This window comes from Silurus aristotelis (genome assembly GCF_946808225.1).
Source record: "Silurus aristotelis genome assembly, chromosome: 24".
Classification (NCBI taxonomy): domain Eukaryota; kingdom Metazoa; phylum Chordata; class Actinopteri; order Siluriformes; family Siluridae; genus Silurus; species Silurus aristotelis.
The window spans coordinates 2538982-2557774 of NC_139597.1; the positions used below are offsets into that span (position 1 = coordinate 2538982).

The 18793-nt window shown below is 40.1% G+C and overlaps 1 protein-coding gene across 1 annotated transcript in view; it reads left to right on the forward strand.

Moving 5' to 3' along the window:
* The first annotated feature begins 207 nt into the window (after positions 1-207).
* The window catches only part of camk1da (calcium/calmodulin-dependent protein kinase 1Da), a 58865-nt gene continuing 40279 nt past the window's right edge, over positions 208-18793 (forward strand). The window contains exon 1 of the mRNA XM_083528012.1: positions 208-985. Coding sequence (XP_083384138.1) covers positions 891-985 — 95 coding nt within the window. The 5' untranslated portion in view covers positions 208-890. The remainder of the gene's footprint in view (positions 986-18793) is intronic.

The following is an 18793-nucleotide window of genomic DNA, read 5'->3' on the forward strand; positions in this document are numbered from 1 at the left end:
GTGCACTCACACCTAAGAGTGCACAAGGGAATTTTTTTTTTGGTGCAATGCGAATCATCAGTAGCATCAGTTCAGTCCCACGCGCTCTCCGCCTCCTTCTCTCTCTCTCTCTCTCTCTCTCTCTCTCTCTCTCTCTCTCTCTCTCTCATATCACTTTCTCATCTCTCTTATTCTGTCCCATCACCATAACAACCGCTGGCACACACACACACACACACACACACACCGCACGAACATTCCCTTGCTCAGTGCACAGAGATGCGCGTTGTAACTCGATAAACAGAGCACGAGCTCTTTTTTTGTTGTTGGTGTTTTTTTTTTGGTTTTTTTTGCACGAGCAAATTGGAATTGCGTCAAAGCGTGTGTAAGACGCTGCAGGTGCACCGAGGACAGCACGAGCACGAGCACTGGAACGCGGGGACGAGCGCGAGGGGAAAACGCAGGCGGGCGCACGCTTGCCTTCTCGTTTCTCGCGCGCACGCGCGCCCGTTTACACACACACACACACACACACACACGCGCGCGCGCGCGCTTACACTCGCAAGGGGGTCGGGTAGCGGCGCAAACCCGAGACTGCCGAAGAGCGACGCAGAGCTCGCGCTTCACGTTTTCATTCATTCATTACATTGATTGATTAATTATTTCAATTTACACACACACATATATATATATTGATCTATCCTCCCCATGCATGCGCGTGCCCGACAGGCGAGGGACGTGTGAAACGCAGCGTGGGAACGCGCGGGTTTTCTCCGGGGATCTCTCTCTCTCTCTCTCTCTCTCTCTCTCTCTCTCTCTCTCTCTCTCTCTCTCTCTCTCTCCGAGTCCCAGACAAAGCTGCTGCTGCTCGAACGGGCTCGTCTTCCTGCGCTCTTTCTCCGGTTTCCGCCATGGCTCAGGAGAACGGAGAGACCGCCACGGACTCGTGGAAAAAACAAGTGGACGATATTAAGCAAATCTTCGAATTCAAGGAGGTCCTCGGCACGTGAGTGGCTTTCTGTCTTATTATTATTTAAGGACGGGCAAGAGCGCGCGATGGAACATCTGTACTGTAGATAACACGCGCGCGCGCACAGACAGATGTTTGCAAAACGACATGCACATCACCGCTCCTGCTACCTGCAAAGCACAACTTGTGTTCTGCATCTTAACATGACACACTCGAGGTTCCTGTAGAGAAGAAAACCCTGATTATTCCCTATGATGTACTTGTTACTATGATGTGATATCATTATCAAAACCCAATACTGTCGCCATATGTATCAAAAATATTGTATCGTATAACACTTAACGATATTTAACGATATGCATCACCGAGTTTATTCAGAACTTTAATTCATGATCATAAAACCATTAAGAACTCTGTAGAACACGACAAAAAAAAAAAAAAACAACCAACCCTGAGACATCATGTGTTTCATGTCTCTAACATCTGATGCTTTTTATCCATTTATTGTTACTTTTAATATTATAGATTGTTATACAGACCAGAACATACACTCTCCAACCTTTTATGCATCATGGACTGGTTTCATGCACAGTAACTTTTCTACAAACTGAGAAAATATTACTAGTCAATTAATTGATATAAATTAGTAATTAAACACTTTGTGGCCCAGTGGTTGGGGACCTTTGTTTTTTTTTGTTTTTTTGCTTATAACAGCTGCTTGTTCTTTCACCCCCTTCTTTCTTTCTTATCGAAATTAATAAGGCGGTGTATAAAAAAAAAAAAAAGACCACTGACACTGGAGACTCCTTCCTCTAGTGTTTACATTATTGATTTTTTTTACATTATACATCTTATATGTTGCCACGTATATTAGATATAATAAATCATGCCTTAATACAATAAGTAAAACTGTCCATCTACCCCAAAAAAACACATCCTACATCAACCCAGTTCATTCTTCGTAAAAAAAGACCACGTGCACGATGATAGAATTTATTCTCGCCCGGGGTTTGGGCCCTCAGTTATCGCCTCGTTATGAACTCCAGCAGCAGTTTTGCATTAACATAAGAGTCTTTGTCTCAGTATTGATCTGGGAGTGTGTGTGTGTGTGTGTGTGTGTGTGTGTGTGTGTGTGTGTGTGTGTGTGTGTGTGTGTGTGTGTGTGTTTTTCATCTCGGCAAATCGATCGTTTCTTGTCACAGGGGCTGTGGTATTTTTGGACCCTAATCTCTTCTTGCACTTGATGCATGTTTTTTTTTTGTTTTGTTTTAAAAAAAAAAAGAATTATAACCATCCTGTTCTTTCCTTTCCTCCTTCACTAACAGCAGCTGCATGATTTATTAAATCATATACATAAACCATATTACATAATACAGGTTTCCGGCTTGATGCCCTTGAGGTTCTGACACACACACACACACACACACACACACACACACACACACACACACACACACAGGGGACTGTGTTTTCTGAATGCACGTGTCCGTGTCCCCAGACCTCAGTTTATGCTTGCACATAGAAATCTCATTTATAAACTATTAGTGAGCTGATGAGACGGATCTGCACTTGGTGCTAGGACACTGCAGTCATAGCAACCTGCAAGCCAGGAGTCATGGCAACTTGGAAGGTCCCTTTGAAGCGGTGATCTGGTAGACTTCTGTCTCTCCCTATTAAACTTAAAAATGTCTGAAATGTCTTTATAATAGATGGCTGTCGGATTGTACAACTCGGCATTCTGGGTCAAAATGATTAATTGAAGCTTTTTTTTTTTTTTGGATATGGATTCCAGGTGATCTGAGGTTACTCTGGGAATCATCTTTATCACCCCACACCGCTTCCCTTTTCCCTTGGAAAATTACTGAGACTTTAGTAGTCTGATTTTAAGGTTGACCCATTCATCATTTTTTGCTGATTCATCTGCACTAATAGATGATTAAATCCATATACTATAAATAAATATATATATAATAAATAATATAAATCCTGTCATTACACGAGCGGCCTCTAGAGGCGCATCACTGACGCCGTGTGCTGTTTGTTTTTACACGTGAGACAGCTCGCTGCACAGAGAGAACTATATTACATTAATTATTTAAATATTATGTTTATTAATAATTAACATAGTCATATTTATTTCATTTAGCACATTCTCATGCTTTTTTTATTTTATAATTTGGCTATTGGCAAATACGATCCAACCTAGCTATCGTTACGCTAAAATAGTCTGATAAACTTCTCTTTCAGGATACAATTCCGTCATCTTTTCCACCTCTGTATAAAATCAGTGCTTAAATATATAATAGCACGTATAACGACAAGTCCAGGTGTGGAAAAATCTTTTTTTTAAAAATGATATTAAATGCAAAGACGTTTTTTTTTTTTTTTTTTGAGAGCGTGCTGCTAATGCAGCCATCATTGTCTTTTTTTCTGTCTCACTTTGCACAATACAATCTGGCTGTAATATTAATTTTTTTTGTTAGATGAATAAATTAGTTTGCACAGATAGTTGTTATGAAAACTGAGCAAACTACAGAACCGTGCTGCTCAAAGCCGTCACTATCCTCCAATGAAAGCATGTGGATTCAAAATAAAGACACTGCCAGGCCAGATATTTTACATGAGCCATGGGAGAAGAGAAAAATGCAATGCTGTTCATAGCTACGAAGTTCAGAGAGGTTAAGCGAGAGTAAGAAATATGGTCATACTCACTCTTTTTGTTTTTGGTAATATATATTTTATATATGTACTAATATAGTCCACTTTATAGACAAAAGTTTGTGGACACCTGACCGTAAGATTGATGTTTTTTTTTAACATCCCATTCCACATTTAGTGCTTATTTACTCTTATAATAAGCTCCAATCTTCTGGGAAGGTGTTCCACTGGATTTTATGGAGATTTTTATGCTCATTCAGTTACATGGGTGTTAATAAAGTCAGGTACTGATGTGTAGAAGAGGTGAGGAGGCCTGGGGTGCAGTCAGTGTTCACATTCATCCAAAATGTGTTCAATAGGCAGAGTTGAGGTCAGAGATCTATAGCAGAACATCTTGCACACCAACCCATTCAAAGCATATCTTCAAGGAGCTGGCTTTGTGCACAGGGGCATCGTCATACTGGAACAGGATTCGGTTTCTTAGTACATGTGAAGGAAAACAAATCAGACTTTACTTAACATATAAATAAATAAATGATCGAATAATACCCTTTATATCAAAATCCACATCCTGGTTTCTGGAAAAACAGTTTGTAGTCTGGAGATTTTAATCATGCATTTAAAACGTTATTACAGACGCCACCCAGAGACACTAATCCCTTCTTTATTCTCACACCACTTCTCTAAATATAAACCATGTCTTTGGCTCCACTGAATAACTGAACTAAAAGCCAGACAGATATCCTTCTCACCCCTTCCAGTTCCTTTACATTTTAGTTTTTTTTTTGGTCTTTCGCTTTTGACCGTGGACCTATTTTCTCTCAAGGTTCTGCCATTCATCTACTTCCCCACTCGGAGCCATTAAGTACCAATTACGCACATCATTTTGGACTTGTATTCAGCATGAGTTGATTGCCGATGCTATCAGGAATCCCAGACGGACTCCGTTTAAGGGATAATGACAGAAAAATGTCCTGTGTGATTCTTTTGTTTTTTTTTATGACTTATTGAAGTACCCCTTTTGAAACCATTAACCATACTCTTTATAGAAATGTGTTTATTATGCCTTAGACTACAATCTCTTTACCTTCTTGAAAAAAAAATTCGAAATCGCTAAATCCTCATAAACATATAATTTGGAAACACTTCCTGTCTCTAATAGCTAATTATCGCTAGCTCTCTGTTGTTGTTTGTTGTTTAAGTAACTGCTGGTATTTGTCCGAAGTCGGATTTAAATGTCTCAAATTGTATTTTAATTTGATCTGTGAATTATTAAAAGCATTAACTATATCATAATCAAATCCTTTCTTTTTTACGAACAGTAGCCAACTAGCTAGGTTAGCAAGGTATTTCTGTGGCTTTTCGTTTCTGGGTACCTCAACCTTCTTAAAATGACACATCATTTAAAAAAAAGTATTTTTTGTAATATAAAATGGCAGGATTTTTTGATACACAATGAATATTCAATCTGAAAACACACTATGTTGTTGTGCTATTCCTAATAACCTAATAGCACTAACATGTACACCAGACTAGCTTGCTAGCTATGTACTAGTCAGCTAGCTTGTATTTTTTTGTTATTTGGAGTTTACTATTTGAATCCTGAAAAACATCAATTTAGCTACAGTTAGCAAAAGTTAGCTTGCTAGTTCGGTTTTTGAGCTAGTTGGGTGGAATGTTTCAGCATTCTGTGGCACTGTTCTCTCACAAAATCCTCCAAAATAATTTAGATTTATAAATCTCTTTTGTTGTCCCCATTAGCATCACTACGGGTAATATAGCTGGCAGGTAAACTGTGTATGATCATACTTTTTATGAACGTATAGTTTGGAGACACTCTATGACCTTTATGCTGCTTAACTAGCTGCCTGCTAGCTGCTTGTATTTATCACAATTAGGATTTTAGTGTCTAATTATTTACTAAATTTATAGTATTTAATATTTGGATTTTCATATTCCTTCTTCTGTGACTTGCATAAAACTCACAATATATAAAATGTAAAAAAAAAAATTTCTTCACAGATGTTAGCTAGTTCCTTATCATTCTGTATTCACGGATGTGGTCTGTCCATAGCTGTAGAGATTTTGTGGCATTGTTTTATTTATTTTCTGACAGAAATATCCTGAATGTATCTGTTTAAAAAAAAAAAAAAAACATGAACAAAAACGTGTTATCAGACATGGCTGCGTTTGAGGCGATGTAGAAAAACATCTAAAAGACACGGGGCTTTTCGGGCTTCGCTGTTTCTCCTGTGATTTATCTATTGAGCTTTGTGAATTTTGTCTTTGGCTCGTATATGTTGTATTTATTCCCCGCTTTTTGCTGCATTTTATACAGAGAATGTTTTTTCTTTACTCCCAGTATTAGTCATTAGTCAGTTCCCACCACTGTAAGCCATCTTCCCTGTTGGTGGTGTGGGTTATTGCTGCATCTCTCCAGCATGCCTCCCACACACTGCCACAAAGCAGCTCGACACGCCGCTCGGAGACATTTGTGCTCCTCTCGGTTCTGTTTCGGTGAACTATCATACACAGCGAAATGGCCTTAGCTGCCTTTATTTTCATTAGTTTGGCAGGTTGGACTGAACTAGCTGAAATTGGATGTGTTTTGGGAAAACTGATGGCTTTTATAAATGGATGTATCATCAATAATAAAGAATTACTATTAAAAAAAATGGTAAATGTGAAAATCTTGTGAACTGCAGTAAAATGAACATAATATATCTAGTGGAAACATTTGAAGGACCTTAAAACATTTTTGGTAACTGGTAGATCACATGTTGGTGTCTACTGGACACCAGTAGGAACCATTAATTTGATTTAATGGAAACCATTTGGTGTTTGTTTTAATAGTTGTTTTAACAGATGATAGTTGAAACGTTTGTGTTTACTGTTACTGACCTAGCTAGTTCAATAGGATTTATTTATTTGTATATTCTACTGTATATGTATATATTCTTTATATTTAATCCTTTATACTCTCTCAGATGCTTAGAGATGACAAAATAAACTTGTCCTTTTATCGATTGCATCAATGCTAAGAGATTGAGAAATATGAAAGCATGAGCAAATGTTTCAGGTTTCTTTGGTGCATTGTACCGTAAAAAAAAAGTGCTAAACAATATTTCTCATTTGCTAATGCATTTTTGGCTTGGAATATTGTTTAGTACAGGAAGCGCTTCTAGCGTTTTCTTTCCGAGTGTACAAATTTTCTAATTTGAAAAGGTGATGAGGGCAGAGTCGCTGCAGAGAACGATTCAGTTTAGGTGGTATATTGGGTACAAAATGAACTCGGACCATCCTGCCACATATTGTTTTTCACTGGTGTGTGCGTATGTGTGCTCCTGTACCCAGTGAACAGTGTAAATTATTCAGCCGCGAGCCAAAAGATCACATGATCCTTCAACAAGTGCAGCTGAAAAAAAACACCCAGAGACGTTGAGCAGTTTAGAGTGTTTTACAGAAACGTGCAACCACACTGCACACACACACACACACACACACACACACACACACACACACACACACACACACACACACACTCGTTCATGCATATAGGCTTTTATTAGGAGAGAAAGGATGCCATGAGAGATTTGTATGAGAAAGCAAGAGAAGAGAGAGAGAGAGAGAGAGAGAGAGAGAGAGAGAGAGAGAGAGAGAGAGAGAGAGAGAGAGAGAGAAAGACAGGAGAGCCGGCATTTAGGGCCATGAAGCTCTTAATTGCCTGCTCCACTTTCACTTGCGCTCCTGGCCTTGTCCTCATTTTCACCATCTCTCCCCCCCTCTACCTATCACTCTCTTTCTCTTTCTCGCTCTCTTTCACCTTGTCTCTTTCTAAAATGCACTTAAATGGCATGTCGGAGAGAAAAAAATGTTTTTGTTTTGCACTCGTTATATAATGGCACACTTCAGTGCAGATTTGAGGGACAGGGTTTGTTTAGAAAAGCTTTTAGATTGAATATATTATTTTTTTCTTACTCAAAATAAAGGCAGTTTCTGAACGTTTTATCATGGCTGTTATTATATTTAAGTGTTCTGTGTGTGTGTGTGTGTGTGTGTGTGTGTGTGTGTGTGTGTGTGTGTGTGTGTGTGTGTGTGTGTGTGCGTGCTCTGATTTCTAACATATCGTCTCGAGTATGCGCCGTGCACACTCAGCACCTCTGGGTGTAATCTTTAGCTCGGGCTTCATGGAACGAGCCAGGTTTTTTACGGTTTAACTAAAGGGGGAAACCCTGTGCTGTCACAATCTCACACATTTACACCCTGAGTCTTGTATCTATGGGAAGGAATGGAAAAGGTCAGAGTTTAAAAAGCTTGTGAAACTCGTGGGCTGACAAAAGCTGTAAAGAAAAAAACAACGCATTATTAAGAGCGTCTGATGATTTAACAAGATCATATTGTGATCTAATGACATGATGCGAGTTACACTGTATAGGCAAAAGTGGTGACCCTGAGCATAAGATTGGTATGTGTATTTTTGTGAACATCAAATTCTACATGTGGTCCCAATTTGCTCCTTTATTAACCTCCAGTCTTCTGGGAAGACTTGATTTTGGAGTGAGATTTCAGGGCTAAGGTTGTTAGTAAAGTCAGAAATAGATGTAGGTGAGGTGCAGCCAGTGTTTTAGTTCATCATGTTTAATAGGGTTGAGATCAGAGCTTTATAGCAGGAGATCTTCCACACCAAACCATGTAAAGCAGATCTTCACGGCGTTAGCTTTGTGCACAGGGGTATTGTTATGCTGGAACAGGTTTGCAGTTAATCACCAATCACTGCACAGCTTCACAACGATGTACTATAATGAATGGACATTCGGGGATGAGGATTAGGTTTTCTTTTGAGTCTGGTTCCTCTCAAGGTTTCTTCCTCATGCCATCTCAGGAAGTTTTTTCCCTGCCACATTCGCCACTGGTTCACTCATTAGGGATAAATGTATAGGCACTAAACTTTTACAGTCTTTAATTACTGCTTTATCTGTGTAAAGCTGCTTTAATACAATGTCCATTGTTAAAAGGGGTAAAAAAAAAAAGGGACGTCCTATACAATTGTGTGCCCCCATCAGTTTCGGGGGAATTGCACATGTCCGGAAAAGCTAGTCGTCCCAATACTTTTTTTAATACAGTGCGTAATTCCCAAAGAAGTTTTGGAAACTGATTGTCCTAATAAATTTTTTGCATCCCAACCCAACCCTTCATGTATACACACACATCCTGGATTAGGACTGAAGTGTAGAGAGGTTTACGGACCACTGGCGTATTTCAAACGTGCATAATTTCTGACACTCAGGTCATCTGAAATTGTGAAGAATCCTGATGTAGTATCACGCCATGCACGGTTTTATTCACACCATCCCTCTCGCAGCACAAACACCTTTAAAAAGGATAGAAAATAATTAGGAAGTGTGTCGACGTGGGACATCTGTCGCCAGAGTAACGGGTCTGAGAGGTGTCTGAGGAAGCTTCCTATCACGTTTTGTTAAAGTGGCCAAATTAAACCTGGTGTTGTAGAGTCTCCTGGTTTTGAGGATGCAAAACGCCATATGCACTTACACTATATTGACAAAAGTATTGGGACGCCTGACCATTACATTAGCAAGGACACGAGTTGTTCTACACATTAACATAGAGTTGATCTCCTCTTTGTAGCTATATCTGCTTCCGCTTTTCTGAGAAAGCTTTCCACAACATTTTGGAGTGTTTTTGTTGGAATGTTTGCCCATTCATTAGGTCAGAGCTCAGTGTAACCCAGTCAAGTTCTTTCACACCAAACTCATCCAACAATGTCTTTATGGACCTTGCTTCATACACAGGGACACAGTCATTCTGGAATTAAAAAAGAGCCTCCCCTAGAATGTTCCCACAGTGTTGGAAGCATTGCATAGTCCAAAATGAAAACCAGTTCCTCTACCAACGCAGACAGGGAGGTAATGTTCTCCTGACATGCACCAAACTCAGATTCGCCTATCATATTGCCAATCAGAGAAGTGTGATTAGTCACCCCGCAGAACACGTTTTCACTTGGGGTGTAACGGAACACAACATTTACGGTTCGGTCTGTACTTCGGTTTTTAAGTCACGCTTCGTTTCAATTTCGGTACGGTTAGGGGGAAGGAAAGCAAAAACGTTTATGATTATTTACATTTGTGAACAGTTTCCATTTTTTAAAACAATTTTTAAATAAATTGTTTTAGATAAAAAATTACATATATAAAAAAACAGAATAAATCAAATGAATGCAATAAATTTTTTTATAATATTAATTGAATTGGGTAATTGATTAAATAGGCACAAATTTAAATGATTAAATACAATTAAATAAATGGAAAAATGTAATCAAATAGTTTACATGAGTTTGTCCCTTTTTAGGTCATACAGATGTGTGAATGTAAGTGTGTGGTTTTTTTTTTTTTTTTACATTTAAAATTTTAGTTTGTAAAGATATGTTCTACTTATTTCAGCATACTTTAACAAATGACTGCATTTAAGAAACACACAATAGTTATTTGTTCATTCAATGTATTTATTTATAAATGAATTTCTTCCATCATTCATTCATTCATTCATTCACTCTCTCGATATGCTGAATTATCAGCATATTCTTCTTTTAAGAGAAATTCTTGAAGCAGTAGATAAAACGCAAAGTAATCCATATTATGTCTAGATATGTATAAACGTTGACGATGACAGGAAGCGGCAGCGATTTCGTGCATTCGCAGAACAAAATCGTGTTCGGATCGAGTAGCTACAGTGACGAGTCGGAGACTAAACAAACCTGCGGTTCGCCACTTAATCCGTCAGGAGAAAACTCAGATTGTAACTATGTTCCACAAGTAAAACAACGACTGCAATCAGTACACAAGTGCACTATACCAAAAGTCCTGTACTGAAACGTTTTTCGGTACGAATACATGTATTGTTACACCCCTAGTTTTCACTGATCCAGAGCCCAAGGATAATGTGAGGTTTGCATGCAGCTGCTTGGCCATGAAAACCCATTCCATAAAGCTCATGAGCAGTGTGTGTAGTTTTGGTCATGTATCTTGTTTGTCCCTTTTCAAACCCTTGTCCCTTGTGTGTTAAAAATATGCTTGGGGTTTGTTCCGTACTCATTCCCCCTATAACATGTTGGCTCAAGTGATCACACTGCCGAAAAACATCCACTACTGGTTACTACCGAGCTTGATGCATTGAGTCTGTGCAGTTAGCAAAGACTGCATGGAGATTTGGAATGTGAGTGTGAATGTGTGTGTGCTCAAGAGTGCGTTGGCTGGAAAGCTGTGTTTATATGGGTACGGTTTAATTTTACTGCCTCATGGTAAACCTTTCCCTCTATCCTATAGGGAGTTTCATAGCCTCGCAGCTGCCATTCAGGCTGGAAGCTGGACAAGTCTTGATGAACAAAACTGCAGTGAGAAAGCTCACAACGATCAAAATGAGCTCTCGTAAAAGTCTCTAATAAATATTTATCAGGCTTACCAAGCCACTGTTTTTTAATCTTCTAGATTCACCAGGAAGTGTGCCTATTGATTCACCAGGAAGTGTGCCTATTGATTCACCAGGAAGTGTGCCTATTGATTCACCAGGAAGTGTGGCTATTGATTTACCAGGCAGTGTATCTATTGATTCACCAGGAAGTGTATCCATTGATTCACCAGTCAGTGTGACTATTGATTCACCAGGCAGTGTATATATTGATTCACCAGGCAGTGTATATATTGATTCACCAGTCAGTGTATCTATTGATTCACCAGGAAGTGTGACTATTGATTCACCAGGCAGTGTATCTATTGATTCACCAGTCAGTGTATCTATTGATTCACCAGGAAGTGTGACTATTGATTCACCAGGCAGTGTATCTATTGATTCACCAGTCAGTGTATCTATTGATTCACCAGGAAGTGTACCTATTGATTCACCAGTCAGTGTATCTATTGATTCACCAGGAAGTGTATCTATTGATTCACCAGGAAGTGTACCTATTGATTCACCAGTCAGTGTGGCTATTGATTCACCAGGAAGTGTATATATTGATTCACCAGGAAGTGTGACTATTGATTCACCAGGCAGTGTGACTATTGATTCACAAGGGTAGGAATATCCAACAGTATTTCCAAATTGCTCTGCATTTTTACACTTTTGTTTCAGGAGTTTAAGGTTAAAAGTTTGGTTTATGCACATTTATGATTAATTTCTTATATTAATAAGATCCATGAAAGGTCCTCACAAGGAGTGTAAGTGGGTTAATATTTGCGTGTTTATGTGGCTGCGGTGAAGATGATGCTTCTGCAACTTGTCAGCAGACAGGATTAAGATCATAATCGCATTAAGGGTCAGAACGAGGTGTGCTGACAGACACACATAACGATCGACCGCTGCTTAGGCGACAACGTTACAACAACATGACAGAGAAGAATACCATTTCTACATTAAACACCTAATATAGTTCCTTGCGTATGTGGATTTTCTTTAAAATGTAGGGGCACACGATTGTACAGGGCATCTTTAGATGTTGTAGCTTAAAATTTTCTTTTTATGAAGATATCCAGCCAGCTCAGCGCTTTAGAGCTCCGACCTTAACCCTATTGAACATGAATTAGAACACCCTTGTGGCTGAAATCTTCACAAGAACCTTCTAGTGGAACATCTTCCCAGAGAAGTAGCAAATGGAGACAAAATATGGAAGGGGATATGCACATACCAATCTTATGCTCAGGTGTCCACAAACCTTTGGCGATATTGCATGTATGAGAAAATATTTCTTCTGGCAGATTTATCACGACTCAATCTTTTGTACTAGTTAGACCGCAAAATAAAAAGTCTCAATTCCATCATACACTGTGAAATCGTGACACCATAACCACACACACACACACACACACACACACACACAATACTGGCCCTGCCGCTACATCAAGCCGAGGCGTGAGAGCAATAAAAGCCCCGAATGAGAAACCCGGTAATTGCGAGTAAAATGAATCTTACACTGGTGTGCTATCAGACACCGAAGATGAAACAACATATTAAATTGTTCCGCTCTCCCAAGATGATTTCTTCTGCTATCGTTTAATGAGAAAGTGGAAGGATGAAGCGCTTGATTGTGGCGTTTGACTCGGGCGCCGAAACCCGGAGGGAAGACAGAAAACCATTTGAAAGCGACGCAGTATTCTTCATGAGCATGACTGCTCTGGAATTCAGCTGTGCGCTTTATAAAGCTGTAAAGAATTTGTGTTTGCTTGGATATTCGGGCGACGTGAAACACATCTGGATGTCGGGATCAGGGCGTGGTGCGGGAACGAATTTCACAATACAGCGTGACGTATGAGTACGAGAGAGAACGGCTCTTCAGAAAGGAATAATGCAGTGTGTAAACGGTGCTCGGCCCCCTGCAGATAAAAGAACAAACCACCCTGAAAGAAAAAAACGACAGACCAGTTATTCGTCAGTAAGTAAAGGCGGGAAAAAAAAGAGAAAGCGATAGAACGGTGTACATTCAATCTAGTTCCCACAAAGGCTAAAAAAAGGTGGGCAAACGGACAAATCTCCAAGCTGTTCCTTTCACACACAAAAAACGCAATTTTCTTCAACTGTACATAAATTGGAATTAATTTTGAGGCCAGACTTGGAAACTCCCTTTTCTGTGCACAAAGCCAGTTGGAGTGGAAGATCTCCTGCTTTAGAGCTCTGACCTCAACCATATTGAGCATAAAGAATGTGAATGCACCCCCAGGCCTCCTCACCTTCTCACCTACATCACTACCTGACTTTACTACCACTCATGTGGCTTAATATAGAATGGGATGTAAAAGCACATACGCTTAAGCTTGCTCAGGTGTCCGCAAACTTTTGACCAAATAGAGTACGTTCTGGATACACAACGGACCCATAACAGCCAGACCATTGATTTGTCAGTAGCAACATTTGTCCTCAAAGTTGACGTGTAAGAAGCAGGAAAAATGGGTGAGCGTAAGGATTCGAGTTTGACAAATTGTGACGTCTAGACGGCTGAGTCAGAGCATCTCCAAAACTGCAGCACTTGTGGGATGTTCTCGGTCTGCAGTGGTCAAAATCTATCAAATGTGCTCCAAGGAAGGAGCATTGGCTCGACGAGTCAGGACTGTTTCAGCAGCAAAAGGGGGACGGACACAATATGGTATTGCTTAATGAGCACAGCAAATGGAAAATGTGTGCGGAACAGAATGTTCAGAAAGCACATCTTATGCACGGGTGTCCACAAACCTTTGACCGCAGCGTTGGGCTTTTTATTTCGCGTAGTGAATTTAATCGAAATGGTCTCGCTTGCGTTTTTGCATCAGCTGCATTAATCTATAGAGGAGTCTTTCGGGCGGACTTCGTGTTCTCCGCCTACATACCCCCGATCGCTATCAGTGCTGCTAAACGAGGAGCCGCTAAGTGCGCACTTTATGCCGCATTGTGACGGACCGCTTGCCATTTGGAGGGCAGCCACCACTCTGTAGGTCTGTGAGCTTTCATTCGATGATTCATATTACTGCCTCTTTGGTGCACCTCTGCCTCTTTTTCCATGAAGTGTGCACTGATTTAAAAGTTATTATTATTATTATTATTATTATTATTATTATTAATATTACTGCTATTATTATAGACGAGTTGGTGGGAAAAGTCCATAAAAGGTTTGAATTGTTTAGAAATATATCTGCTCTTATATCTGACTATAATACATTCACTATATACACTACGTTTTATAACATAGATTTTACTGGCTACTTTTATAAGGTGGAATATAGATGCAGTTACAAAGGGGACAATTCGCAGTGAATTTGCCTACAGAATATTGAGATCATACACTATATGGACAAAAGTATTGGGACACCTGAATCTTCCACTCAGATGTGGTTCTTAGCCAAACTGTTACAACAAAGCTGGAGGCACACAATTGTACAGGATGCCTTTGGATGCGCCAGCATGAAACTTTTCCCTTCATTGGGTTAGGAGACCCAACCCAGCCATTAGGGAGGCACAAGCCAGGTCACTCTTAGTCTCAAGCCCGGATAAATGGGGAGGTCATCCAGTGTAAAACGTGCCAAATCAAATATGCGAATCACAAACCTGAATTGCATACCGGATTGGTCGAGGCCCGGGTTACCAACGACCGCCACAGGTATCATTAGCCAACAGGGCACCGGTGGAAATTGGGCTACTGTTGGCTGAAGGAGGAGAAGGAGAGGGGGAAGACGTCTACAGAGACAGCAGGAAAAGGAGAAGTGGAGGAGAAGTGGAGGTTCGGGTTGGTACTATAACTGGTAAAGGGAGAGAGGGAGCGAATATGATGGAGAGGAGAAAGGTAGATATGTTGTGTGTTCAGGAGACCAAGGGGAAAGGGAGTAAGAGCAGGTACATTGGAGGTGTTTAAACTGTTCTATCATAGTGTGAATGGAAAGAGAAATGGTGTAGGGGTGATCCTAAAGGAAGAGTACAGTAAGAGTATAGTGGAGGTGAAGAGAGTATAAAAGTTAACAATGTGATTCATCGATTTAAAAAAGTGTGCATCAGATACAAGTCTGTGTTTTTAGCATCTTGACATGCTTCAAGAGTGAGTCATAGACAGATGTGAGGGAGAGAATCCGGTAATTTTCCAAAATAAAACATTGTTCAGAATCAGACCATAAATAAAACAGAAATAATGTAAAGTTATGTATTCTTTCTGTGCGGAAACAATTGACCTACAAACCGGTGCCAGTCCGTGGCCTGTGGGTTGGGGACCACTGACATAGAATACAGATTGACATGGCAGAGGTAGAGCTGCATCTTCCTGCAGACACAACAGGAAAAGAACGGCTGGTTTTATTTAAGCTTTTTTTTTTTTTTTTGCACAGGAGGCGTGTGTGTGAAAGGGGCCATGTTTTAGAAGTCAGAAGGCACTTAAATAAATTGATGATTTGCCATCTGTCTGAACCAAAGAAATAAAAGTGTTTGTACCATATTGAATTGCAGAGCATCGTATTTTTCCCATTGCATCGTTTTGCATTGTGTCGAATTGAATTGAAATCTAATCGTAATGGGGTGAATTGTATCACATCGCATTGATAGCTGCTTCATATGTATCTTTAATGTATAGTATCGTTGGCTATGCATTAAGATGCGGATCACATTGGCTGTTTATCTGCCCTTTCTGATGATGGATGTTCCTGAGAGACATATTTAAACACAGCATGGAGCAACATGGAGATCGATTGGAGAGTGTTTATCAGGTCTGTAATAATTTATACACATAAAAAGGGAACAGAATTGAAAACTGGTCAAAGAGTTTGAAGAAGAGGAGAGCAAATCTTACAAGATACATCCAGATGGATTTCTTGAATTGTAGAAACCTCCAAAGTGGCCAAGCAGCAGATCCTTTAATCCTATGAGTTTAACCCGTGTAAGGTTGAGCCTCCATGGATTGGATTTTGTGCAGCACATCCTACAGACATTTCTCAAAAGTTACTCAAACCAATTTTTGCAGTGTGGCAGTAAGCACACCAAGTCAAGTCAAGTTAAGTCAAGTCTCATTTCAACCATATATAGAGGACGCAGTACACAGCAAAATGAGACAACGTTCCTCCAGAACCCTGGTGCTACATTAAACAACATAAAGCTACATAACAGAAAAACACATTTTTTGCCCATACCGGCAGGGAGGTGGGAGCTCAAAGGTTAAGGCTCTGGGTTACTGATTGAAAGGTCAGGGGTTCAAGCCTCAGCATCGCCAAGCTGCCACTCTTGGGGGTCCTGGAGCAAGGCCATCTAGCACAGTTTGGCCCTTGTCATTGTTGCTCAACTCTATTGCTGAGGATGGTTCCACATGAACTTAAGAACCATGAAGATGGTTTTGGACTGAAATGACTTGCAGTTGCAACAGTAGTGAACAGTTGATAACCATAATAATAATTGAACTATAATGAATGGATGTTTAGTGTTAACCAGATATAGTCGGATATAGTTGTAGAAGTTCTTGCCACTGTGACAACTGATTCACTCATCAGAAATAAACTAATAGGGACAAAGGGACAGTCTGCATTGCATTTATAAGCACTTTAATGTGGTCACCTGACCATAAGATTGGAAATTGCTTTCTAAAAGTCCTATTCCACAGTTATAACAAGCTCCACACTTCTGGGAAGATGTTCCACTAGATTTTGGAGTGTGCCTGTGGAAATTTATGCCTGGAGTACAGTCAGCATTCCAATTTTTCATGTTTATTAGGGTTGAGGTCAGAGCTCTACAGCAGGTAAAGTAGATCTTCAGGAAGCTGGGTTTGTGCACAGGGGCATTGTCATGCTGGAACTTGGGCCTTCTAGTTCAATTGAAGGGAAAATGTCATGCTCCCACATCCAAAAACATCCTGTCTCCAAATTTAAAATGGTAAACATTGCAGAAAAATCATGAATGGGGTTCAGGTGCCTGATGAACAATACACAGCGAGCTGTTTTTCCTCCATCTTTCTTTTTTACTTGTTTTTCCATCCACAGCAGCATTCCTGGCTCTGTCAGAGGTCCAGCAGTGTTTTGCTGGTATCCTCAACTCCAGCATGCGCTTTCTTTTGTAGGAAGATCGCTCTGATGTTTCTGGCTGGATTCTGAATTCAACACAAGACCTGGAAGTGTGTGTGTGTGTGTGTGTGTGTGTGTGTGTGAAATGAAAGTGTTCTGGTTGGATTAACATCCGTTCACTTTCAAACTGACACTGAACCTGCGATGCTTGAGTTCAGCTCAGTTTTCACCTTTGGTCCATTGCCCTCAATCAAGTATGATTTTGGCCCTGCGTTGGAAACCGTTTCAGCAACTCTGATGTAGATTTTACGATGATGTCACCTGATGAATCGTACGCTACGCTGCAGGTTAGCATGTGCTAGAGGTAAACAATTGGAGCAAGATGAATCACGCTCTTGCAATTGTGGTTTTTATGTGTGATGAAAAACACCCGGTCTCAGAAAAAGAAGAGGCCAAATTGGGATGCCAGTTTTGCCAAGCAAATTTGCGGTAAGCATATACATAAAGGCAGCAAATCGAAAAGCAAAAACGTGTCGAAAGTCCCGTCTGTAAGTCGATCATACGAATACAAAACACCAAAACAGAATCACCAAACGAATTCGAGCATCAGCTAGAGAGCTCCCGGATCCCTGCTTCCAACCCGACTTTATACGGTCACTTCATTGTGATGTCATCTAGATAAAGTGGGTGTGGCTTCACCACTCTCGAATGAAGGAAGACCTGGACTGTAACAAAACCTAAACCTAGACCTCTGGTACAACTTCTTCTGACTATTGAAATCCCGCACACTGGTATTCCTTTTAGCTCCTTTTGGTTTCTTGGTATTTACATTTTAGCACAACGTTGTGTAAATTTAATTTAATTTAGTAAGTAATTTAGTTTAATTTCCTAAGTTTTGGACACTGTCTTGGGACACGATACCGGACCAATACCAGGACCATCGTTTTTTTAGGAGCCTCGGCCAAAGGAACGTTTAATGCCGTCATCTTTCATTTAAACCGGACATAATATTATACTCTTTGTTTTGCTCTGTACCTCCATAATACACACACAGCCATATGATTCCTACCAAAAAGCCTGCACTTATCCATGTTCAGACTTGCAGCAATGCAATGTGTCATGCTTTTATTATTAATATTATAATTTTGTTCGAAACTTGTCCTGGATTGGCAGTCAAAAATCGCCTCAGGCTGTTTTCATGTTGTTGTTTTTTTCCTTTGACCCGAGTCCATTTGCACCGTGAGTTCACTACGTTCACTGTTTATACATAAAGGTTCCTCAAGGGTTCCTTAAATGGCTTTTTTAGCGTTTTCTGGTCATCTGTCAATTCCCAGGCACTTGCTGTGCGTTTGATGTGTGTGAAAAGAATCTCTGAAACCTGTGATGATGCCTTTTTTTGCCCGAAAACAAGAATCAATTTGAGGTTCAGGCATGAGTGATCGCGTGTGAAAATGCTCTTACAGGAAGAAAAAAGGTTGAGGGGGGAAAAAGGAGACGTTTCTTTCTTTCTATATTTTGATTGACACTTCAGATTACACGCAGAACGACGCTCTGACAGCGTAGCGTTTGCGCACACCCTGTTTTTTTTTCCCAGGCAACAGTTTTCTTTTCGCATGAGCTCAGAAAGACGCAGCATATATTTATTCAGTGCACGGACACGTCTCTCTTACAGGCTTAA